This window comes from Cervus canadensis, chromosome 11, assembly GCF_019320065.1.
Source record: "Cervus canadensis isolate Bull #8, Minnesota chromosome 11, ASM1932006v1, whole genome shotgun sequence".
NCBI lineage: Eukaryota > Metazoa > Chordata > Mammalia > Artiodactyla > Cervidae > Cervus > Cervus canadensis.
The window spans coordinates 34,062,635-34,089,518 of NC_057396.1; the positions used below are offsets into that span (position 1 = coordinate 34,062,635).

Genomic DNA, 26,884 nt, shown 5'->3' on the forward strand with positions numbered 1-26,884 from the left:
TCCAAGTATGAACACATTTAATTCTTACAGCAGCTCTAGGATTAAGGCACCATCATTACCTCATCTTACAGGTGAGAAACCAGAGGCACAGAGAGGATATGAGCCCTACCTAACAGTTAGCAAGCGGCAGAGACGGGATTCAAACCGAGGCGGGCTGCTGAGCTCATAGTTTTTTTAACCAGTATACTTTACAGGTTTTCAAGTGATTGGTTTACTGACAACTAAGCAACCACCCTCCAGTCTAAATTCACAGGTGATACCAACATTTATTCATTTCTACTTTTCTTCCCTGGGCCCAGAATAGACCCCTCATAGTATGTTTGCTAGAGGACGATGGTTCAGCACAGGTCCAGATCCATATTTACCTTATAGTAAGGACCTGGTGATAAGTTCCTGATTTCTTCCCAGTTAGCCTCTGAAATCAGAGAGATGTGGTTTCAGTCCCCACATTAGTAACAGCTATTTAATTTTGGCAATATACTTAACCTCTTCAAGCCTCAGTTTCCCCATCTGTAATGGAGAATATAAATGGAATCATTTTTTAAAATTTTTATTCCTTTTAATTTGATATTAATTTATTTTATTAAAATAGTGTTGATTTACAATGTTGTGTCAGTTTCAGCTATACATCAAAGTGATTCAGTAATCCACATATATATTCTTTTCCAGATTCTTTTCCTTTATAGGTTATTACAAAATACTGAGTTTAATTCTCTGTGCTGTGCAGTAGTAAGTCCTTGTTGGTTATCTGTTTTACATATAGTAGCGGTAAGATCACCTGCAGAAGGAAACAGCAACCCAGTCCAGTATTATTCCCAGGAAACCCCATGGACAAAGGAACCTGGCAGGCTAGAGTCCATGAGGTTGCAGAGTCAGACACAACTTAGCGACTAAACAGCAAAGTGTATATGTATATAATTAATATATCCCCAATTTAGTAAAACCCCAAATCCTAGTTTATCCCTCCTCCTCCCTTTCCTCTTTGGTAACCGTAAGTTTGTCTCTGAAGTCTATGAGTCTCTTTCTGTTTTATAAGTTAGTTCATTTGTATAACTTTTTTTAGATGCCACATATAAGCAATGCCATATGGTATTTGTCTTGCTCTTTTGACATAATACTGCAAATGGCATTAGCTCATTATTTTTATGGAGAAGTAATAGTCCATTGTATATATATATACACCACATCTTCTTTATCCGTTCATCTGCCAATAGGTATTTAGGTTACTTCCATGTCTTGGCTATTGTGAATAGTGCTGAAATGTACATTGGGGTGCACGTATCTTTTCAAATTAGAGTTTTATCTGGATATGCCCAGAAGTGTGATTGCTGGATCATTTAGTAACTCTAATTTTAGTTTTTTAAGGAATGTCCATACTGCTCTCCACACTGACTGTGCCAATTTACACTCCCACCAACAATGTAAGAGGGTTCCCTTTTCTCCACACCCTCTCCCAGCATTTATATATTTGTAGACTTTTTGATGATGGCCGTTTTAACCAGTGTGAGATGATACTTCATTGGAGTTTTGATTTGCATTTCTCTAATAATTAGCAATGTTGAGCACCTTTTCATGTGCCAATTGACCATCTATATGTCTTCTTTGAGAAATATCTGTTTAGAATTTCTGCCTCTTTTTTGATTGGGTTGTTTGCATTTTTTGATATTGAGCTTTATGAGTTGTTTGTATACTTTGGAAATTAATCTCTTGTTGATCATATTGTTTGCAAATATTTTCTCCCATTCTGTAGACTGTCTTTTCATCTTGCTTATGGTTTCTTTAGCTTTACAAAACTTTTAAATTTAATTAGGTCTCATTTGTTTATTTTTGTTTTAATTTCCATTACTCTAGGAGACAGATCCAAAAAAGTATCACTTCAATTTATGTCAAAGAGTTTTCTGCCTGTATTTTCCTCTAAGAGTTTGATAGTATCGAGTCTTACATTTAGGTCTTTAATCCATTTTGGGTTTATTTTTGTGTTTTATTTTATTTTTGTTTGTTTATGTGGTATTAGTGAATGTTCTAATTTTTTTCTTTTATATGTGGCTATCCAGTTTTTCCCAGCACCACTTATTAAAGAAACTGTCTTTGCGCCACTGTATATTTTTGCCTCTTTTGTCAAAGATTGACTGTAGGTACATGAATTTATTTCTGGGCTCTCTCTTCTGTTCCACTGATCTGTCCATATGTCTGTTTTGGTGTCAATGCATTAAGTTTTGATTACTTAATACCTCATCTGAGGATATAATTTACCATAAGGTTAAAAAAAAAAAAGCAAGCCAAAGGAAACTGAGTTCCTGGGTCTTTGGAAATCTTTTGATTTCTCACTAAATCACTCAGAACTTGACCCATTTACACAACTATGAAGACAATATAAGCTTCTATGCACTTTTAATAGTTGAGAAGGTTTTTGTGGCATGAAACTTTAGGGAGCAAGAACTTAGTCTAAGACATAATACAATCAGAAAATTCAAGAAACATTTTATATGATTACATTTATTAAGAATAAAACTAGAATTTCCTTTCAGTATAGTCTGTCCAACTATGAAGTTCATTTACAATATTTTAGAAAGAACAAATCTAACTTTTAAAAAAACTGCTGGGCAGCTAAAATACTCTGGTTCTCAATTTTTTTTAAAAAAATGATGCAAGATTACATATTGAGAGTTGAGAAAGCAAGAGGAAATGAAATCACTCATGACAATCTGTCATATTAGCCATTATGCATTTCAACATCTGCAACTAAAAGGTCACAGAAGTAAAAAAAAACAAAAAAAAAAGACTCCAAAAGACCACAGACTGCCTGATGATGTTGCTAGAACATTTAGCCCTCTGTTCATTTCACATAAAAAATAAATTAAGTATAAATAAGGAGGTGAAGGGCTGGTGTATAATCAGGTACGTTCACAAGAATGTACTCAGATAGGGTCTTGAGAATGATGCCGAATATCTTTTGTCTCCCACACTTGCTACACAAAACTCTCCTCCATGTTGCTGCAGAGTAAGAAAGAGTCTACAAGCCGGGGCTGGACCAGCTGCTGGAAGTCAGAGTCCTGGAGGCCTTCAGGACAGACACCGGCCAGTCTGCGCAGAGCAGCCTGATGAGAAAACAGAAGAGGTCACACTGGGTCCGCTCAGGTTCATGTGGGCCTGCAACTTCCCTGAGAGATGCATTTCAGTGTATGGCTCATTTATCAGCCAATTTGAGCTGATCATCACCTTGACACCTTAGCGGGCTGGTCCTTTCGGTCACCTAGTCACCATAGCAACCTTGTGACACAGTCACCTTGCTTCATTGGTACCTTAATCACAAGGGCGAATGCCTTCTGAAAGTTTTCATGATCTAAATGGTCTTGCCATCTTGGTTTTTCAATCATCTTAGGAAACTGATTATTTTGAAGATCTGTCATTTTAAGGATTTTGTCGATTTAGCGACATATTTAGGTTCAAGATTTGTTTATCTCAGAGACTAGAACTGCCAGAAGCATTAGTGGAATTATATTCTCACTTCCAGGTCCCTAGAGGGGACAGCAAGGACTATTCATCCATCCATAAATTCAGCAAGGTTCTAAAGTATTTGGGATGGAGAGGAGGGAAGAGAAAGAAGCAGCAATGTCATAAAGTTGAAGGAGATGGAAATTCTGCCACCAAGATGGGGATGGACAGGAAAGAGAGATGCAAGCAGAGTGAAACCAGGTCCCCATATACTGAGTGTTGCACTCTTCCCTGAGTATGCCATCCTGTTTTATGTCCATGTGCCCTTGCTCAGATTTTCCGCTTGATGTGAAACCCCTACTGACTCTTTTCTAGCCAGCAGGTATATTCATACTGCAAGGCCTGGCCCACTATCACCTTTTCTGTGAAGCCTTCCCTGATTCCCTGAAGCAGAGAAAATCCCTCCCTCCTCTGTCTACCCATAGCCCCTGGGCTGACCTCGACCTTCTCACACTCGACTGCAACTGTTATTTAGGTGTTTATCTCCCACACCAGACTCTAAGCTCCTCAAAAACAGAGACTGTTGTATTTTTTCCTCTATCTACAGCAGGTAGAACAAGGCTTGCCACAGGACTCAATAAATGTTTGCTGGGGGAAAAAAATGAACAAATATTAAACTGAGTTTTATTGCTAGAGCAACCTTTAAACTATAAATGTATGCTGTGTACCTACCTAGACCTCTTTGCTGGTTAGCTGAAGCCATGCACACTAAGTGTTCAATGAATGTTAATTCTTTCCCTCTTCTCAAACCTAAATACAGCAGGGAACAAGATGGGAGATTAAGGATGCCCTTCCCTTGGAAAACAGAGAGGAGACTATCTGGAATGGCAGAGAAGCAAAGGAGGAGGAATGCAAACTCTTACTGACTACATAGTATTACATTTAATCCCCATAGGATACGCAAGGTAAGTATCATGATCTCCAATTTAGAAATGAGACTAAGACTCAGAGAGGGAAACTGGCCTTCCCACGACCACACAGCAGTCCAACTCCAGGGCCCTCAGACCTAAACACAGGTAGCATGCTGCAAGCCCAAAACACTAGCTTATACTGAGTACAGAGCAAACATGTAGCTCATTACCTAGACATAAGAGGTAACCTAGGGCTGAGAAATCACCAAGTTACTGTAAAGAGAGGATGGCTTGTCTATTGGACTAACAGGCATTGCCATGTCCAAGCTGGATCAAGGATAAGGGCCACGCATCTCTGCTCATGAGCAGAGTCTTAGCCACTGGTGGCAGGAGGGAGATCCCAGGAGACTGTCTCTAACTAGTATGTCCTGCCTCTCCTCCGTATGACATCCCCAAGGGCTAAAGACTGAACTCCATCACCCTTTCTGATACCTCTTGGCTCCAACTGGGAGAAATAACCCCACTGCCTTCAAGGTGTCACTGTAAAAAATGGAATCAGGGGTCTTCCACAGATGCAAGAATATGAGGCCATCGATGTATTTTACATTATCAAGGGTAAAAATAAAGCAAAAGAAAGACAAAGAAAATAAACCCATGAAAAGCAAAAATGAGGTAGAAGGAGGAAATTACACACAGAGAGAAAGAGCATCAGACAAACAGAACATGGAGAAGGAAATGGCAACCCACTCCAGTATCCTTGCCTGGAAAAGTCCACGGACAGAGGAGCCTGGCGAGCTGCAGTCCATGGGGTTACATGACTGAGCATGTGTGTACGAGGGTGGAGGGAGATGGGTTGGGAGCAATACAGTGGTAGAACTAAAAAAAAAAAGAAAAACAGAACAAGAAGGAACTATAAAAAGAGAGACATAGATGAACTTGGAAAAGATAAGAGAGTTAAGCATGAAAGGGAGATGGAGAGAGAAAGAGATGGTGTCAGAGAAAAAAAGAGCACACCCTGGAACAAGAGGATAATTGGTGGGAGGAGGTGGGGAGGGAGTCGAGACAGGAGAGAGGACTAGGGGGGTAAAAAGGATGGGGGGGAGTGGAGAAGGAGAGAGAAACATCCCTAAGGGAGGAGGCAAACTTTGGGGGCGAGAAAAGCAAAACAAAATACAAGAGAGAATTAGAAACAGACCCCAAAACCCACAAAGGCAAATAGACATCCCCCACTCCCCAGGGTCTCCAGAAAGTGTGCAGGACATGAACCCAAATGACCCCAGAGCACCCCCTCCTCAGGGTCCAGGGGCTCAGAGGACCCCTCCCCCTCTGAAGCCTTTCCCTTGGCCTCTCCTTTCCTCAGAGGGGGTTAATATTCCCAAGACCTCATTCCCAGACAGTCTGAAAACACCCAAGTCTTAAACAAGCCCTGCAGCCCTCTGACAGCCGCTTCATTAAGGAAAAATCAATTCTGTTTGCAAGAGGCAGTCTGTGCGGCTGCTTTTCCAGACGTGGGAGATGATAACTGAGGTGTCCTCCCTTCACCTGAAGAGCGCCTCTGAAACTGGGAAGAAGGCTTAGTGAGGGCTAAGAGAGGTACCCCTAATTCATCCATCAGGCTCCAAGTGGCCCCAGCTCACCAGCCAGGCATGGAGCCCCTTCTGGGAGTCAAATCCTAACACCCACCAACACTGGGGACTGGGCGGTGAGCAGACAAGTCCATAGGTCCCTCAGCCAGGCAAGAAAACAGTCACCAAACCTAAGGGCCTATGTAAACACAAGAGCTGGGAAAGAACCCCAGCCCTGAGAAGTTTCTAGGGTAGAGGGTGAGAAGTACAGACCCCCTCCCATGAGCCAAGGGAGCAGGACTGGGCCATTAGGCATAAGGGGAGAAAGCATGGCTGCAAACAAGAAGGTCTGGGCAAAAAGTCAAGACCTTCAGCATCAGACAGACCTCTGTGGGAATTCCAAGAGCCTCCCCTTATAACACCGAGAACACAGGATAACACAGCCTGCTTTCTACAGGGGAAAACAAAATCCACGCAGGCAGGCCCAGGTCCACACTGTGTACTCCCTATATTTGAGCCTCATGGAGGAAGATTTTGATCCGAGCCTTGAAGGGAGAGCAGGCAGAGCTGTAGAGAGGGCATCTGCCTAGGACAAGGGATAAAGCTCAGTGTCAGGGTGGTTTAGGGCACTCTGACCTGAGCTGGAAAGGGCCTGGAGGCAGTGGGAGGTCTTCAGAGGTCAGAGCCAGGCTACGAAGGGCCAAGCATATAGACAGTAGGCCATAGGCAAGGGGGACCCAGGGAAGAGCTGCTGGTGGAAAGGTCATGATTGTAAACTGTCATGGGGAAAATCAGGCCAGCAGCCACATTAAGGATGGATTCTGGAGGAAGGGCCTCTATTCAGCATCCAAAAACCTGTCCACAAGGGAGAAATTTAATCCCTTTTCCACCGGAAAGTCCTTCAAGTGATGGAAAATAAAGGCCAAGCCCGTCTATGTGCTCTTTTTCAACCTAATGATAAAGATGGAAAATAAATCATAATAAGCCCCCATGTCTGAATGAAGCTTTATAACTGCTCTACATTTCTTCAGGGCCTATTCAGTGTCAGGCAGTTGCTGGCCACCCAAGTGGTGAAGATGCAATAGTTGGGACCAACAACTATGCATTTGCCATGTAGTAACTTTCTCCCTGTATTCAGCAGACCAGACAGAATTAAGGTCTATGGAGAAAAAGGCCTATGAAAAATATTATATCTTTACATTCACTGCCCTCCAATTGAATGAAATAGCCTTTCCTTCAGCTGTGAATGCAGTGATAAATCAAGAAGTCTCAGCAAAGCCTGTTACTTGTTCACCAACAGGAATCATAGGGACTTCTGTAACTGAGCAGCACCCTGGGTCAGGAAGCTCCAGAAGCAGAAGGAATGGCAACTTACTCCAGTATTCTTGCCTGAAGAATCCCACAGACAGAGGAGCCTGGCAGGCTAGAGTCCATGAGATCACAAAGAGTCGACATGACTGAGCACTAACACTTTCACTTTCAGGACCTTATGGAGCCTTTGTGGAACAGCACCCCTCTCCCCCCATAACCTCTACCTGCCTCTTGTCCGTAGAAAAACTTTAGTTTCCTAGACTTCCCTGAGTTCCAAAGAGTACATTTAATCAGAGAAGAGAGAAATGCAGAAAGAAAAGAAAAATAGTCAAGCAAGACAAAATAATGATAGTTAAGCCATTAAACAAAGTCAAAGGCCTTTCATTTCTCCTCATCGGATGTGTACAATATTCTGAGCCATGTCCTTTAAACTGTTTTACAGATACTGAAACCCCCAATAGGTGGAAGAAGTTAACTCTATGCTGCCCACGTAGATTCTTGACCAGCTGAAATAAGAAGGGTGATGATGCTAACTCCAGATCACCTAACCACCAACCAATCAGGAGAATGTTCATGAGTTGATCACATACCCCACAAACCCTCCTCCCTTATCTTGTCTTGAAAAAACTTTCCCTGAAAGCCTTTGGGGAGTTTGGGCCTTTTAAGCACTGGTTACCTGACCTCCTTACTTGGTACCTGCAAAAACACTGCACTTTCTTTCTCCACAACCCAGTGTCAGAGGAATGGCTTTACTGCCCATGAGCATATGGACCCAAATTTGGTTCACTAACAATTTCACATCCCATTACAGTTTTTGGAGGTACTTTCAATATAATTTATGCTCATTGCTAGTCAAGACTCATGGTTAGTTTTTATTTAATGAGTTAATCTAAAAGTATATATATTAATATACATAATATTAATGAGAATTGGTTGGATGTATATTGTGTATATAATATATATAAGTATTATATATTATATATTATTATGTATGTTAATATATATTAATATACATAATATTAAGGATGAGTTGGTTTGATGGCATCACTGACTCAATGGACATGAGTTTGAGCAATTTCCAGGAGTTGGTGATGGACAGGGAAGCCTGGCATGCTGCAGTCTACGGGATCGCAAAGAGTCAGACACAACTGAGTGACTGAACTAAACCGCTATTACTATATTATCTGTTTTAACAGTCTAATAATTATTTTAATATGATTACTTTCCTTTTAATTCTATACATTTTACTTTATGCATTATAAAAACTAATACTGAGAAGGGATCCATAAGCTTCACCAGCTCGTCCAAGGCACAAAAAAGATGAAGGTTGTTCTGCATGTACCAAAATAAAAGCCCCATCAAAACTGAGATTTTTGCCTTTTTTCCCCACATCTGTCATCCCCAAAGCCTAGAAGAGTACATGGCCCATATAATCACTCAGCAAATATTTATTGAATAAAATTTACAGCACTTAGTGGCCTACCCAATGTTACACAGCTCATTAATGGCAAAACCAAGACAGGTGTGTCTGACTAAAATGCCTGCTATTCCTACCACCACACACTGCCTGTTAGGAGCTCCCAGAAATGGGATGGGATCAGTTTTAAAAAAAAGGATGGGGTGAGGAGGGGCTTTATTGTGAAACAGACTGAAGGACCTCTAGATCCATCCCTTTTCCTACACAATCTTTGAGGGCCAAAGATCTTGCACCCCCTTCTAGAAGTTAAAGGGCTTTTACAATGGGCTTCCCTGCTTCTGGATGCTTCCAGCTGCTCTGCTTTAGGATTCGATGCAGCCTAGCAGGGAGGAGTACAGAGACAAGGCATCTGTTCCTCATCTGGTGCTGTTGGTACTTTCATGGTGGACCCAAGCATCAAGAAGTTGGGTAGAGACCTCCCAGGATGTGCTAGCTTGGTTGGGGGTGAAGATCCTAGGGACAGGCCAAATAATACTGTGTCCTGCCCTGTCCTGCTCCACGAAGAGGAAGGGAGCTATGAAGCTGGAAGAGCACCAGTAGAGGGGCTCTACCTGAGGCGGAAAGGAGGCTTCCTTACAGTGTCCTCTTTGGAACAGGCAGAGGACGTCAGACCCTAGCGGCCACATGCTGCAAGCAGCACAGCATCGCCACCACCACCCAGCATCCTGCCAGCCAGCCCCTCTGGTCTTGACCTGCTGTTAGATCCCCCGGAACCTCAAAGGTTCATAGCTACTAAACATGAGTAATGGAGGTTCTCCAGGTCTTTGCCTTTTACCTATATGACCTTGCATAATATTCATCACAATCTTATGAACTTAGTGAAACAGGTATTATTCTTGCTACCATTTTAAAGAGAAAAGTGGAAACCCAGAATAAGTTGCCTGTACCCAAGTCAACTGTGGCATAGCCTGATCCCCTGGTCCCTGGTTTGCAACCCCAAAGCCCAGGAAGGAAGAAGCAGGGAGACTGGGAACTCACCAGGCAGGCCACCAGCACGGCATCGCTGCTGTTCCTCTCCGAGGGCGAGCGGCAGAGTTCAATGAGGCGGGACATACCTGTGAGAGACATGGGGAGACCCTCACACCTGGGTCAGGATGGGTGTGGCCAGGCCTGACCCAAAGGTGTTCCAGACTCTTAGCACAGCCCTCTGCATGGAGCCGGGTAGAGGCAGGTGGCCGCCAATTGGTAAGGAAGGGGGATAAACCCCTCTGAGGAGTCTGTGGGGGAGACTTTCTGCTCCCTCAGGTGTAAATGAACCTTGCTCAGGCCCAGAATTAGCTGCAGCATCAAAACCTTTCCCCTGAGCATCAGAACTCTGGCCAGGACGGAGCTCACCCACAGTGGAGTGAGACAAGGTCCCTCTAAGAAAGAACTTCCCATGTAGGTACTTTAATCAGAGCTAAACTCAATGTTTACATCTTAGTAGCTTTTTCTTCCCCAATTGCCCATTTGAGTCAGAAAATATATTGTGGTTAAAATTAAAGAAGACTACAGATTGAGTAGGTTAATATTTCCTAAGCCTTTACAGAGTAAAGTAAAATGAATGACCTAGTTTTTCAATACAAAATGACTTCTCTCAAACTCTAAAAACAACAGGGCAAAACTCATAAGATAGTAATAAAAAGTGTGCAGACAGATTCTCGATGTTTATTCTCCATAAAGTCATTATGGAGCCAGGACTCTCTGCTGCCCCAGGGCCACCTCTTGCTGTCCTCCAGTGCCTGGATGGTCAGTGATGCTGCCATCTCCTGCCTCTACCTGGGGCACTCAGCCTTCAGACCAGAAAAACTCCTCAACCTACAGCTAAGGATTCATTTCCGTGTTAAAACATCATTTGTCCCTCCCAGAGGAAGTAGGAAGACTACTTCCTCTGTGTGCCAATCATGCCACTGACATCCTTTGAGCATTACTTGATGATATTCAAGTGCAAACTTTTCTTTCCGTATGTTACCTGCATTAGACTGTAAGCCACTGTTATCAGGTATATGCCCAGCACTCAGAACAGAGCCTAGCATAGAGTGGGTGCTCTGGAAACATTTGTTGGGTAAATAAATGACAGACTGACTGAATGAAGGAATGAGTGAGGGATTTAATGAGTGGATTATGAATGAGTTAATGGTGGATATATGAAGTAATGAAAGAATGATCAAAAGGATGAATTCATGAGTGAATGAATGAGTGGCTAAATAAAAAAGAGTAGGTGAAAAACTGAATGGATGAATGAGGAAATGAATGAGAGAATGAAAGAATGAGGTCCTCATTAACAGGAAACCCATAAGTCAGTCACTCTCTGGCCAACTTAAACCTCTCTAGACTCCTCCTCTCTCTAGCTTCAGCCCCAGGGGAAAGGAAGGTCACAGGGCACACCCTGGGGCCCCACACCAGCGTTTCCCAGCACAGCCAGCCCTGCTCTGGGTCATCCATCGCCACCACCACCGTGAAATCAGGACTGATCCCAGCCCGGATCACCCCTCCACCACCCCTGCCCCAGCCAGCACCACTCACAGCTCAGCCGCACGGCCTCCCGTGCCACATCCGGGTCTCGGCTGAGACGGGCCAGGGTCACTGCAGCCTTCTGCTGGACTCGCTCGCAGGCCGCCACCTCGGCGGGGGTCCCAGACCTTGGCTTCTCAGACAGCATGCCCATGATAAGTTGGACCCCTGAGTGGAAAGCAAGGAACAGTTGGTAGCTGCCTAAGCAGGGCCAGCTGGATGGAGTTGCAGGCTCAAGCCAAGGCCGTTGGGGTGACTCAGGGGACTCAACCACAGGAGGAACCTGGACAAGGGCATTTCTTCTCCATCTGCCCTGGGGGTGTCTCTGCTTCCACATAGCAAGACATTATCCCTGGGAGGGACCTTTGGAGGACATCCTTTTATATTTTTTTAATGCTATCACTGAGCTTTTACTACATCCCTATGCTGTGCTAAATACACAGTAAATGCATGATCCCTAAAACCTCCTAACAGCCTCAGAGACTAAGTACTATTTATTATAATTCCCTTCGAGGCCCCAAGAGAGGTGAAGTATGTTGCCCAGGGTCACGCAGTAAGTAGCTAGGGATGAGAACTCAGATAACTGGTTACCCTCCATCACTGCTTCACCTCTGATGCTGGTTGCATCTGAGACAGGTCCAGGGGTAATGGGTCTCCCTGGTGGGAGGTGACCTACCCCTAGGCTGGATAATCACTAGATCAGATGTCTTAGAGGGGTTTCATGACTAGAAGAGGGTGGAGTAATTGGACTGAGATGTTTAGGCTTCAGTTTGGTCAGCTGAGAACCTCTCCACCTGCCCCTGAAACCAGAGCAGTGGTCTGATTGTCCTGGGTATATACTGTGATCTGCGGTGACATAAACAGGGGACACCAAGATGACAGCTTCAAGAAGGGCCACATGATTAAGAAATTTCACAGACTCCTCACAGGTAGGGTTCCCTTAAAGAAGCCATTTTCCAAATCCTAACCCTAATCCCAGCTTTGTACCTGGAACCTGACAAAAAAAAGAGCTTCTCTTATACTAGCAGGTGAGCACTGTGAGGACAAGGATGTTTGTCCATTTCCTGAATGGGTGTCTCCTAAGTGTTCAGAATACTGCTCAGCTCAAAGGTTTGTGAATGAATATCAAATGAATGAATGTGGATGTATTCATGTGAGAAGTCTCACAATTGTACAAAACACAAAGTTTCCTTTAAATATATAAAAATCTTATCTAGAGAAAGATAAGATGCAATGAAATTGGGGCTGCCAACAAAAATCCAGAATGTGTTTTCTAAGTTCTAGCCAGGCTCAGTGCCAGAGCTGCCCAAGAGTTGTGGGGAGTAACAGCTTAGAGAGCAGGTCCCAAAGCCATGCTCCCTCCCCAATATTCACTCCAGTTCAGCCCCAGCCCCTGAGGGAGAAGCAAAATTAGCTGGAAGGACACCACTGATACCATTGGACTGATAAAAATGAGCTTGGACTGCCCTGGCCCGCCTCCCAGAGTAAGGGTGACCAGTGGTCACAGTTTCTGACCTTCCATTCATCCACCAACATTCACACACAATTCAGGGCAGGACAAAGACAAAATCACCAAGCTTCAGGGCAAGGCATGTCAGAGTCTCAAGTATCTTGAGTGGAGGATTGCCTTTCACAGTACAAAGCTTGCCCTGTCCAGAACAAGGAGTTCTACAGTCTTCTAGTGGTCCCTGGCTGAATTACCACCACTGCTGAACCCTCAAATTTTGCCCCACTTTTGTAAATAGTTCCTTCATCAAACTCTCTTCACTTAAACCCTATGAGACCACCACTGTTTCCTGAAAGAGCAGATAGACATAGCACAGAGCTCATTCTTTGCCTGAAACTCTTCTAACAAGCTTTATATTAATCCTCACATCATCCCGGTGAGGTGGATATTACTATTGTTCCATTTGCAGATGGAAGAATGGAGGTCACAAAACTAGTAACAGAGCCATGCAATGTGGCCAAAAAAAAGTTTCTCATGATTAGCCCAGTCACACAATATTAACACAAAAAGATATTTTTTCAATAGTGTAAGGGGGATGGGGAATGTATACATGTATTAAATCAGGAAGGCAACCTGGGAGAACGGGGCTTAATAGGAGCAGAGGCAGCTGCCCAGGTTCCCAGCTCACTCCTCCTCATTAGCATCTCTTGGTTTCCAACTGGTTGCTAATTGCTCCCTCATTTCTCAGTCACAGGAAGCCCTCTCCACTCCTTTCCCAGCTGCAAGGCAGCCAGCTGACCTGCTTTCCAGTAGAGACCACTTAGATCAGCTCCTGGGCACCTCATCTGGACCTGGTGACACTCTCAGCGCGAGGTGGGAGCAAAGGAACAAGAGGAAACAGATGCTCTCAGGTGAGGCATCCAGGGATCCATCTGCCCTGACCCCACCCCCTACCTGTCAGCCTTCTCCTGTGGCCAAACCCAGTATCACGAGAATAACTTAAAGTTGGAATGCATCCTTTATGGGCATAGGTTTTTACTTTTGGATCCTAATGAAGTCTCTGTCTTCTCCTCACCACCCTAATTAAAATAGCAGCTGCCATGCTTCTACCTTGGATTTACCTTATCTTCTTCCCTGCTTTGCTTTCTGCACCTGACATTCCCTATCTTTTGTTCCGTGTCTGCCTCCCACTGGATCAAAGTGCTATGGAAGCAAGTGAACATTTACCTATTGGCCCGTTGCCCACATAAGCACACATTCATGTGCCCTTGCAAATGTGGAGACCCATGTGTACAAATTTACATACCTACATAGAGGCCTTCACACAAACACAAAATCACAAGGTCCCGCAGAGCCACATAACCCATATAGCATGCACGCCGCTGAAAAGACATACCGTTCTCCTGAATAATGTCAGAGGCACACTGCTCTAGGACAGACATGTTTGCCAAGATGGTCACAATCTGGAAAAGAGAATTGAAAAAGCTAAGAATATGGGAACACCTGAGCCAAAAGGTACTCTGTACAGGTAGGTGAGTCAGGGGCTACAAAGCTTTCCTTTAGCCCATGACTCCTTACAGTCCACTTGGCCCCTCCTTCCATGGTATTTTCTGCCATCTTCACAGGCTTCTGGCACTCAGATGTATTACCCTAGTGACTAGTGCCCATTCAGCAGCATGTGGCCCTGGGACAGCCCTCAGGGGCCCCAGAACACCGCTGGAGAGAACAGAATCACCTGAGTGAAGATGGAGCCTCTGTCACCTTTCAGCAGGGTCCCTTTGAACCCAGGCCCTGGAATGCAGACAGAATTGGTAGGTTCCTGGCTAGCCCATCTTGGATTGGGTTCTCTCCACCCCAGCTTCTTGCCCTGATACTAAGCCCCACCTATTTTCAACCTGAAATGAAAGGAGACTAAGGTTAAGATAGAGATCATGACAAGGAAACTAAAGGCAGCGTTGCGCCATAAACTTCAGGTGCTGTATGGAATCTGATGAGGACTCACGCTGTGCTACACTTTACAAGCCTGCGGACTGCAAAGCCTTGCTTGTCAGTCATGGCTGAAGGACTCTGCCTGTAGGAAAGGAATGCTGATGCCAGGTCAACACTGAACCTTGGTTACAACTTCTGGGCTGAGCAGCCAACAGCCCACCCCAGCCCTACTCCCGGCACAGTCAAGGTTGCACAGAGAACTCAGGTACAAAACTGGATTAAAGATGGGCCAGTAAGGGACTTCCTGCAGACCCCAAACTGTAGAGGGTGCCAAACACCACTGGGATATGTTGGAAACGGGGCACCTGTTAACCCAGATGCCACTCATGACACTGAACCTAACATTAAACTTAGCAAAATGAAAATCCATGGAAGTGGACAGCACTCTCAAGCAGTAACTAAAAGAAATCATAAAATAATACTTTTCCCTGGTGGAGGCCTATCTCTCTGCAAAGCCTGTCACACGGTATAACTGGAGGCCGTGCGCCACCTCTGAGGCAGCAGCTGACAGTCTCCTGACACAGTTCAGGCACCTTAAGTTCTGAAACAGGATAATGCATAGTAACATGATGTTGACCAACAAAGCGTATTATCTAGATTTTAATTGGTTCAATATTGGCATGTTACTCTGGATGATAAATTCAGATACCAAATCTCTTAAACAGGAAGGGAAAAGTTTGCCACACTGATAGAGTATCTTTCTTCTCCATTCCCCACTAAACACATTTTAGAATATGACGCCTTCTTAGTCTGTTATATCAGCCATCCCAGCTTGGACCCGGCCAGGGGCCTGGGTGGGTAAGCATGATGGGGAGGGTAGTCAGGGAGGGACATAACCTTCATCCTGAAGGTCACTCTGCACCACAAGGTATTTTATGAGGGGAGTGACAAACTCCTATTTGCATTTTCAAAAGATAATAGGACTAAAGAAGTGTTTGTCTTTGGAAGCTTTTTTTCCCCACCCTTTCAGGATTATGAGTGTTTGTGGGCTAAGTGAAAGAGGTAGAAGAAACATACAGGTAGAGGACGCAGCCAAAAGCAGAAGGCTCCCGAGAGGCCTAAAGCGCGCAGTCTTGTGAGGAAGGAGACACAAGGCCAAGCCTGTGCCAGACTGCAGTTCACCTGGCCTTCTCTGGGAGCTGAGGAGGGGCACGGTGCGCGGCCTCAGTTCCTACCTCACGGGGACAGCTATCCTCCAACCATGACCAGCCTTGCCACTGAGTAAAGGTGGTTGCTTGACATACAGAACCAACAGAGAAGGGAGGAAGGAAGGGAGGGAGGGAGAGAGGAAGCCAGGAAGGAAGGGGAGAAGGGAAAGAAAGGCAAAATAAAAAAGGAAACCTTTGTCTGCAGCATCAGGTTCATTACACAGCAATTATTAGCTGTGTTACAGCACAGGTAGGTCTTTGTGTCAGACTAATTTAGAGCACGTTAATGAAAATTACTTCCTCTTTACAGAACCTGTACCCCATGTGGTTTTCTGAGGTGCAGATGAAGTATTCAATTAAGCACAATTTGAATAAATGCCAATTAGGCCCTGCCTTGAGCCCCCTCCTTTGAAACATTCTTGTCTGTACATACTGTGATAGATGGGAGAAGGCAGATCAACAATGTTCCTCTTTACAGTTAAGTCCAGAGTTGGGATTTTAGGGACAACTGGTTTACCTTGTTAGCTATACGGTAGCAATGCTGTCAGGGACAGAATACAGGAGCCAGATGACAGTTTTCCCCCTGGCCCAAGCCATTCATTCCCATCTGATGATTTTTTAATTAAGTCTTATTCCTCCTAAGTGAGAGGGTACCGATCCCTCAATAGTTATTTGTGAATATAGCAGGTATCACCCTCAAAGAGGCAGTAGAGCATAGTGACTAAATGCATGGATCAACCTATTCCAAATCTTGGCTCTATCATCATCTTCCATCTGATCTTGACCATGTTGCTTAACCTTTCTCTGCCTTGGTGAGTAAGGTGTGTTCGTTTTCTATTGCTGCTAAAACAAGTGACCACAGACTTAGTGACTTAACCCAACATAATTTTACCTTGCAATTCTGGGGGTCAGAAGCCTTTAGGAGGCCTGATGGAGCTAAAGTCAAGGTGTTGACAGAGCTTCATTCCTTCTGCATGGAGGCTCTCGGGGAGAATCTGTGTCCTGTTCTTTTCCAGTTTCTAAAAGCTGCTCAGACTCCTTGGACCCTGCTGGCCCATCACTCTGACCTCTGCTTCCGCAGTCACATCTCATCCTCTGACTCTGACCCTTCTGCCTCCTTCTTATAAGAATCCCTGTGGTACATTGGGTCCACATAGAAAATCCAGGATATTATTCCTATACTGAGATCCTTAACTTATTCATATCTGAAAATATCCCTTTTACCATGTAAGGGAGCCTACCCAGGTTTTGGGGATTAGGATGTAGACATTCTTGGAGGGGGCATTTTTTGGCCTACTGCAGAAGAGAAAAATAAGAGAACTCATAAGCCTGTGATGATGAGTATTAAGTGACTTAATGTTTTGTCAAGCACTCAGAGCAGCTGTTGGGACCTCCCAATGGCTCAGCAGGGGAAGAATCCGCCTGCCAATAAGGAGATGTAGGTTTCATCCACTGGCAGGCAGTTCTTTACCACTAGTGTCACGTGGGAAGCCCAGGTCACTGTGATAACTCTCTAAAGCTTTGGCAACCACGTCAACTGCAGCCTTGAGACCAGCCAGCAGAACCTTTACAGCCTCTAAGGGAGTCCCAGTGCTTCCCTGCCCTGCCCTCCTCCCTCCACACCACTTCCCTCCATCAGAGAACAGAGAGAATCAAGACAAGAGCAGTGGCTTGAAGGATGAAGGGGTCTGATAGAGGGAGAGTGTGGGCTCTTGAAACTTTCTCCTTCAAGGCCAGAAAGGCAAGGGGTTCAGGAGAAGACCCAGCCGTTTTCCCCACTCCTCTCTCTCCCTCTGATAGGTGTGGAGACCAGCAGGGCACCTGCCTGATTCCCAAGACAGACACTGCTTCCACCCTCTGGTCCCTGGTCCTTTCACTACCAAAGAGGTAAGACTGGAGGGCTGAGTTCTGGGCTCAGCAGAGAGTCACAAAGGCCATAGAACTGCCTTAGATGTAGGTCCCAAGCTGATGGTGAACTGAACGAAAACACTCTGCCTAGGGATTGCATCAAGCCTGGGCTGTCAGCCTCACAGTATTAGAAGCATGCAAACACCAGACCATGTTCTCTGGGTATAGTTTTCCCTTGACTTTATAGGGAAGGGTTTCTGGAGCCGATCAGGCCTGGGTGTTGTGATCCTGGCTTCCTCTAAGCCTCTCCGGATAGTAGATATGCACATATAGTCAAATACAAGCAAACTGCTTTATAGTCCCCTACACCGCTCTCTCTCTTCTCTCTCTCTCATACACACACAGACACACACACACAGTACAATCTGCAGAAACCCACACACAGATTGAAACAATAACACACCACGCATTGACTCACACCATATTACACTGATCACCACATTAACCACATTTCCTGACTCCACTTCCATGGACTCATCCCAGTTTCTGGTTCTATCAGAGATCCCTGGCCCACTCACTACTGAGTATCACTTTGTTTCAAACTATACAAGCATTATGCCACCTAATCATCATAATGACACAAGGAGGGAGGAAATACTAGTATCCCTATTTCACAGAGGGAATTGTGGCTCAGAGAAGTTAAGCAATTTGTCTAAGGTCATACAGCTAGGAAATGGAATCAGGATTTGAATTTAGGTCTGCCTGAACCCAAATCCTGTTACTGTTTCTACCATGTCATATATGTATATGATAGGGCTGTATAAACTACAGAGAGCTTCTGCAATGCAAGTCAAAATTGTAATCCTCAGTAACTGGCATTCCTGACAAATGGACTCCTGATAATGATATTCCAAAAAGTGACAGCCCACTCCAGTATTCTTGCCTGGAAAAATCCCATGGAGAGAGGAGCCTGGTGGGCTACAGTCCACAGGGTCACAACACAGCTGAGGGAGTCAGACACGACTGAACAACTGAGCATGCAGGCATGATAATGATACTCACAGCAAGGGCTCAGAAATGCTACAAAATCCAGACACTCTAAAATGCCAAACAGAGAGTGTATCTTCATGGAACGTAAATATACCAGCACCCTTTACCTCTGTGAAAGCAATTCATCTCTAAAGGTTGCTGTGAGTTAGACAAGATAACCACATCCCTTTCACCCTAGATTGTCACAGCTTGACAGGCAGGCAGAGGTGAGCCAGCCCTGTACCCACCCTATCGTCATGCCTGTAGCTGGATGCCCTGGGGAGCGTGACCCCTAGAAAATACTTCCAGGGATGAAACACATGGAGTTTATTAGACACGGAGTGCTTCTGAATGTTAAGTGCATCCAGCCCTCCTCCATTAGCAGGGGTTGGGTGGGGTGCAGATGGTGGTAGTGGAAGAGCCCAGGCCCCAGGTGGCCCTCAGCCCCATCCACACTCCAAGAGTGGGTAGAGGACAGGCAAACTCAGGCTATCTCGGCTTCTGTGGGACAAGTTAAGTAGACTCAGTTTGCTGGGATGATGGAGGGGATCTTGCTGAGGTGTTCAGAGAGAGATGGACAAATACAGTTGGAAGACCCAGAGGCTCTGCACGGCACTGGCGTCACTGGCAGACGCGTTACCGGAAGCCTCATGGGCATTTAATCTCCTAAGTGTTTCAGGAGGCGGTGAGCACTTCAGAGTCTAATTCATCTTCTTTGTCTTCATTACTGGGAGCCCTCAGATCACCTTAATCCTCCCTCTGCCACAGGAAGGAGCCATTTGTTTCTTTAATGGGTCCACTCTCACTAGCTAAGTGGTTGCTCTGAGTCAGGGCGGAAGGTGAGGCCGTCCTGAGGACAACAGAGAGGAGCCTGGCTCAGCTGTGGGGAGTTTAGAAGGGGTGGGGGTGAGGGGGTGGGGGAGACAGGGCGTGGGGGAAAAGTGGGATGGGGAGACAGGGGATGGGGGAACACAGTTAGAAAATGTCAGAGATCAGATTCAGAAAGAAATGCCATCATCATAGAACCTGACCACATTCTCCATTCTCACCCTACTTGGAGCACCTCCTTCCTAGGAATCAGTGAGGTTCCAGGAGGGAGCCTATCACTTCTCATGATGAAAAAGGGTCCGTGCACATAGAGCCACACGATGCCTATGCTAGAAGAGACCATCCCCCTTTACAGATAAGGATGTTCCCCTCTGAAGGTGCCCCATTCAGGGCTGAGTACCACACACTCAAAGGCCAATCATAACAATCACATGGACAGAGGCTTTCATTTATTTAATACTTCCTATGTGCCAGGAACGGTACTAAAAGTTTGTATTAGTTTATTCAATTCTTATTTTATCTCTAGGAAATATGCATTATTCAACCCCACTCACAGATAAGAAAAGTGAGGCTCCGAGTGAATTGCCCAGTTACATGATTATACAGCAGAGAAGCTTTGAAGCCATGTCATCTGAACCCCTCACTCCTGTTATTTCTGCCTTACTATTGGATCTTGTACGAGATGGCCAGAGTTGGCTACAGAAGAGGCACTTGAAAGGAAAGGGGGCTAAAATCATGTCAGGTAGGTAAGAGACCCAGCAACTGGAGGCATCCAGCTGGAGAAGAGAAGAGAGGGAACAAGGCAGATGACGCAGAGTTAGCCCTCCAGTACCCACCCCCACCCCAATAGCCGAGCACAGTGACTGCAAACGGCTGGCCCTGCCTCATCAGCCAAACAGCCAAAAGCCAGCCCAGTGGGTCACCACTCGATCTATTTGCACTGTCTTACCTGACCTCTGTGGGGTTTGTCCAACTACGAAGTGACAGATTAAACTGGAAAGGAAGTCTAGAACTACATCATGCAACGCCTGGAAGGACAAAGAGAGGATTTTGGATAATTCGCTGTCTATGCTCTTCCTTATAACATCAAGTTTGAAAAATAATGATACTCATCACTTGTTAAGGACTTAGTAAGGACAAAGCGTCGTATCAGGCCCTTTACATGTGTTTTATCTCACTCACCCTCACAATGACTGTGCAAGGTAGACCAACACCCAAGAGGCTGTGACTTGCCCAAAGTCACCCACTTACGGTCCCAGACAAGATCGGCATTCAGTCTCTCTGACCCCATATTCCACTATTTCCTCTTCACTTTCAGAGATGGCAGCAGGTAAGAGTCAAAGACCAAGGTCTATGTCAGGCCAGGATTCAGTGCTGGCTACTGTCAACGCTATGATATGGGGGATACTCTCTAAAGCCTCAATATTCTTATCCATAAAATGGGGCAGATACTGCCAGCCTCACAGCATTAGTAGAACCCTCATATGCAAAGGCATATATACTAGAGTTCTCTCTGAATGGGAATTCCTGTGGCTGCCCTTCCACAGGTGATTCTCAAGACAAGAAAGAACTGACGAAGTAGCATCCTGCTTCTTCCCTTTCATGTCCTAGGCAAGCATTTACAGAACGCATCAAGGGTGCCCACTCTGGGCTAGGGGCCTGAGAAATCCTGGGAAGTACAGAACATGGGACCATGCCCTCAGGGGCATAAACTGACACAAAATAACTAGAAAGGAATAAATATCACTGGAACAGTCAACACTGCATTGTGAGGTGTGGCCTTCAAAGAAAGGAGGATCCCAGAGATCCAGGGCTGTCTGGGAAGGCTTTCCCAGAGTCACTGGGGTGGGAGCTGGCACGTGAAGTTATGGCAGCTTTGACCAGGCAGCAAGGCTGGAAGAAACAGGTAGGACTGGGGAGCTGGGACACAGACAGGGATGAGGTTAGAGGATCATTTGACATAGAGCTCAGGCACCTGGTGGGATTTACAGAGAACAAAAACACACCAGATCCACCACCCCCACCTCTGGTAGGGAAATGGGAAGCTGACTACAGCAGAGGTGCGACAAGACAGACTCCCATAACCTCAGAGCACAAAGGCCCTTGAAAACCCCCTTCCTCAATATTTTCAAACATATATTGTAGTAACACCATTTTTCCCCAAACAAAACTTCTCATGGAACTCAAATATACAAAAAAAAAAAAAAAAGAGGGAGAGAAACTGATACAGAGGCTGAGGTCCAGAATCAAGGGTCTGCTCCAAGACCCTGTTTCATGGAGGCCAAGAAAGGAAGAAATTCACAGTAGGTACAAGATCAGATAGGCAGGTGCCCACAAAGCTGGACCCAGACCTTTGGAGGAGGTCCAGGGACCTTCCCATGGTGCCTCTCTGCTCCTAGGATGGACAGATGGAGACGGAGGAAGGCCCTCTAGAGGCTGGGATGGGAAAGAGGGTGAGCAGTGGACTGGTGGAGATGCTCCAAGGGCACGAGGCATGTGGAGGACACATCCCCTCACCTTCCCCGAGAACACGACTAACAGCACTGACTATGTGCTGCAGGCCATGCTGACTCCAGAGCTTAAGCCCTGCCCTCCGCCTTCACGCTTACAGGTTCCGGGCATGGTTCCCCCTGCGCGGCTCACCTGGTCCCGGGTATATGGCGTGTCTACTCTCTGTTTGTCGCTGCAGGCCTCCAGGAGGACGCGGATGGCATTCAGCTGCAGGAGCATCTCACAGGCCATCGTGTCAAAGAAGGTGATGTTGGCAAGGGCTGCCGAGGCCAGCAGGAAGACTTCCCCAGACGAGGCCTCTTGGCACAGTTCTAGATGGTAAAGAGGAAGAAAACAGCTTCACTGCCAAGCGCTTTCATATCAGTTACCTCATCTGGTTCCCACAATAGCTCTGGGAGAAATTTTGGAAAGCTGTTACAATTTCCATTTTATAGATGAAAAAAATGTAGTTACTGGAGAGGGAAATATATCTTTCTATATTAGTTGCAGTGCTGGCATTTGCAACCTGATGTGTGCATTCTAATTACTCCTTCACCCAACAAGTACCTACTGAGTGAACACTGTGTACTGGGCACTCTAGTGTCTTCAGATGGGCTGGTGAACACAGCAGATCAGATATTTGCCCCTGTTAAGCTTACATCCTAAAAGAATTGATGCTTTCAAACTGTGGTGCTGGAGAAGACTTAAGAGTCCCTTGGACAGCAAGGAGATCAAACCAGTCAATCCTAAAGGAAATCAACCCTGAATATTCATTGGAAGGATTGATGCTAAAGCTGAAGTTCCAATACTTTGGCCACCTGATGCAAAAAGCTGACTCACTGGAAAAGACCCTGATACTGGGAAAGATTGAGGGCAAGAGGAGAAGTGGGTGACAAAGAATAAGATGGTTGGATGGCATCACTGACTCAATGGACATGAGTTTGAGCAAACTCCAGGAGATAGTGAAGGACAGGGGAGTCTGGTGTGCTACAGTTCATGGGGTCGCAAAGAGTTGGATATGACTTAGTGACTAAACAACAACTGGACAAGAGAAAACAAACTTTTTAAAAGTTGATGTAAATAACTGCAAAGTCTAATAAATATGAGGGAGGAAATAAACAAGCGCTAAGACGAGAATTAGCACTTGTCTTAGAGGCCCATTGGGTGAGTAAGAAAGGTCTCCCTGAGAAAGTGACTTTCCTGCTGAGACCTCGGGGGAAAATGAACAAGCCATGAGACTATGTGGGGGGAAAGAGCATGTTCCAAGCCAAAGGAACAGCATGTGCAAAGGCCCTGGGGCAGGAAAGAGCTCCTAGTCCATGTGTATTTCTAGTAACATACACTAGACTGCTGCTAAATTAGCCTTGAGGGAGAAGCTGAAGTTAAAATATAAAGACACTGCTTTTCCAGCTATCATCAGCACAGTTTCAGGATTTCCTCTGGGTCCCAGCACAAGGATCACCTGGCTGCATAGAAGTCCTACACCATGTCCCTGAATGTCAGGCTCTTTCTCACTGATTCTCGGAGCCATAACCCAATCCTAATCATATCCCACCCCCCACACCATCTGTAATTGTAATAAAGGTTCTTTGGGGCTTCCCCAAGAGCTCAGTTGGTAAAGAATCCACCTGCAATGTGGGAGACCTGGGTTCAATCCCTGGGTTGGGAAGATCCCCTGGAGAAGGGAAAATGCAATGCAGGAGACCCCAGTTCGATTCGTGTGTCGTGAGGATCCACTGGAGAAGGGATAGGCTACCACTCCAGTATTCTTGGGTTTCCCTTGTGGCTCAGCTGGTAAAGAATCCACCTGCACTGTGGGAGACCTGGGTTCAATCCTTAGGTTGAGAAGATCCCCTGGAGAAGGGAAAAGCTACCCACTCCAGTAATCTGGCAGGTTCTTTGAGGAAGAGAGGGCCATCCCAACCTGCACCCCTCCACCACCTAATACATTCCCCCATGGGCTCCTGCCTTGGAGAAGGCATAAAGGGGTCCATGGTGCTGCCCATCCATCAAAATGGACCTGACTTCTGACCCTCAGTTACAATATGACCACTAATCAAGGGGCTTCCTGGGTCCACATCCCCTCCTACGGATAGTACCTCTATGAAAGTACGGGAAAAGAAGCCATACTGGGAAGAGTTGAGTGTGTTCTACCCTGCTCTCTAGTTCTTGCTTCCAAAAGAATCTACTTTTAGGTTCTGATATTAGAACTGGCACCTCTTGGCACCTTCTAGTGAAAGCAGTTTCTGGCCCCTGCCTATAAAGGGACAGAAAATAGCATTAGTTGAATCCCCTGCAGTGTGCTTTACACAATGCCATTAATTTCTGAGCACCATTTACAATGTAGAAGCTGAGACTCAGAGAAGCTAGGAGCAGTAGCCACCTCTGATCAAGTGTTTATTCTGTGCCAGGCCCTGCTGTGCACTCTTTATCTCACTAATTCATTCCATCCTCACAACAACCCAACTTTTTATGACAATTTTATAGACGAAGGAACAGAGGACTCAAATGTTCAATGATTTCCCCAAAACTGTGGAATTGAGGGTTGATGGTAATCTGGGGGTTCTAGGATCAAATCCAAGTCTGCCTGACCCCAAACTCCCCACTCTTTCTATGTTCTAGGCTGCCTCTTGTCTCCAGGCTTCTTTGCTTCATTTCCAGTGGTGCTCCTGCAGATCTTGTTCCATTTTTATCGAGAGGGCAATGCCTACCCTCTGAGCAGCACTGCTCCCCACAGCCCAGGTGTGACCACTACAAGACCTACATCTTGATCTAACCTCCCTGGGCTGCACATTAGCCAAGGAATTAAGAACTCTATCTTTGGAGGGACTGATGCTGAAAAGTATTGGCCAAAGTCCAATACTTTGGCCACCTGATGTGAGGAGCTAACTCATTGGAAAAGACTCTGATGCTAAGAAAGATTGAAGGCAGGAAAAGAAGGGGACGACAGAGGATGAGATTGTCAGATGGCATCACTGACTCAATGGACATGAGTTTGAGCAAACTCCAGGAGATGGTGAAGGACAGAAAAGCCTGGTGAACTGTGGTCCATGGAGTCACAAAGAGTTGGACATGACTGAGCAAGCGACTGAACAAGAGCAACAAATAAGAAGTCTATGACCACCCCTTTACAATGATGGCTTTATCTTCTGATTTGGGGGGAACCAGTAGGGTCAGCCCTTCCAGGCCCCCTGCCTATGTCCTGGGTTTGGGGTGCAATCACACAACCCATAGCCCACTTTGCTACAATTTCTTCTATTCCAAATACCCACCCTCATTCTTACACCATCACCATTGCTGCAGACATAGCAATTATTAACACAACCATCTAAGTGCCTTTTAATTTTGATGCACATTTATTTGAGCTACAGGCTGAGTCACCTGGGATGTGTTAGAAAGATTAAATTGAGAATCCCAGTGACTCATTTATAAATGTTTCCAGGGAATGGCAAGAAATTGGAGGACTATTTCCCACCAAAGAACAGAGCCCTGGCTACCTGCCCAGAAGATACATCCCATCTGCTGACTCTCAGAGCCGACTCCACAGTGTATCTTCATCAGGGCAAAATAAATAAGGAAACTCTTCTCTGGGGAGAAATCCAGACCAGGCGAAGAAGCTGGCGTAGACATATGGCAAAAGTGAAAGGTCACCTAGAATATATATGTTTTGATTTATTATTTGCTATCATTTATAGACTGGGAGATTTTCTAGAAAACTTAGAATTTTTGTCTTTTTAAAAAATTGCTCTTTCCTATATGGCAACAATCAACCAGAGTTTATCAGTGATTGCCTCTCTTTATTCACTGCACATGCTTTTAAACTCAGTAGAGGACTCACATCTCCTTATTTTCTTCTTCCATCTGGCCTCTTCACCTCATTTATGTTTTCTGCCAAACTCTGGTGCACGATTGAGCATGACACCCCTTGCAGAAGTGAATCCAGAGATCAAACCAGTCCATCCTAAAGGAAATCAACCCTGAATATTCATTGGAAGGAAGGACTGATGCTGAAGCTGAAGCTCTAATACTCTGACTACCTGATGCGAGCAGCCAATTCATTGGAAAAGACCCTGATGCTGGGAAAGATTGAGGGCAGGAGGAGAAGGACATGACAGAGGATAAGATGTTTGGATGATTCAGTGGACATGAATTTGAGCAAACTCCGGGAGATAGTGAAGGACAGGGAAGCCTGGTGTGCTGCAGTCCATGGGGTCAAAAAGAGTCGGACACAACTGAGCGAATGAACAACAACATCCACTGCACATGCTTTTAAATTCAATACACGACTCAAAATCTCCTTATTTTCTTCTTCCACCTGGCCTCTTCACCTCATTTATGTTTCCTGCCAGGCTCTGGTGCATGACTGAGTATCACACCCTTGGCAGAAGGGAATTCTAACACTGTTATGTGACCTTGGGAAAGTTCCTCACCTGCTTTGGACCTAGGCTTCTTCTTTTTAGGGTGGGCATGATTTCTTGAGCTCCCTCCAGCCAAGGCTTTTCAACAGTCGGCTTCTGTATTTTCTCAAATTTGAATCAATGTGGATATTTAACAAGTTGATTTCTCCCACCCTGGCCTGGAGGTGTCATGACCAGAGAAACTAGAATCAGCCATTAAGTCAACTCTACCTAAGACCTCCTGAGTGCAAAGTACTTACAGATCTGAACATTCTAAAGCTAGGAGAACCCTTGGGAGAAATGGGTCCTTACCCCTTGTTTCCTACAGTAGGAACACCATAAAGGGAGCTTTGCAATGCAATATGGCAAGTGAGGGGCGGAATCCCAGACAGCCTGCCCAGGGCTACCAGTCAAGAGCTCTTTATCAGGTGGATGAATCAAAGACAAAAATCCAAGCCCAAGTGCTGACACCAGGCCTACATTATCTGATGAAATCAATTTTCATTGTTTCAGTAA

At 45.4% G+C, this 26,884-nt stretch overlaps 1 protein-coding gene across 3 annotated transcripts in view; it reads right to left on the minus strand.

Moving 5' to 3' along the window:
- Positions 1 to 2,476: 2,476 nt before the first annotated feature.
- The window catches only part of INSC (INSC spindle orientation adaptor protein), a 132,804-nt gene continuing 108,396 nt past the window's right edge, over positions 2,477 to 26,884 (minus strand). For all 3 annotated transcript variants that reach the window (XM_043481136.1, XM_043481138.1, XM_043481137.1), the window contains exons 9-13: positions 22,125 to 22,303; positions 14,036 to 14,102; positions 11,205 to 11,360; positions 9,678 to 9,754; positions 2,477 to 3,098 (exon numbers count right to left, since the gene is read on the minus strand). In XM_043481136.1, the coding sequence (XP_043337071.1) occupies positions 2,970 to 3,098; positions 9,678 to 9,754; positions 11,205 to 11,360; positions 14,036 to 14,102; positions 22,125 to 22,303 (608 nt within the window). In that variant the 3' untranslated portion in view covers positions 2,477 to 2,969. The remainder of the gene's footprint in view (positions 3,099 to 9,677; positions 9,755 to 11,204; positions 11,361 to 14,035; positions 14,103 to 22,124; positions 22,304 to 26,884) is intronic.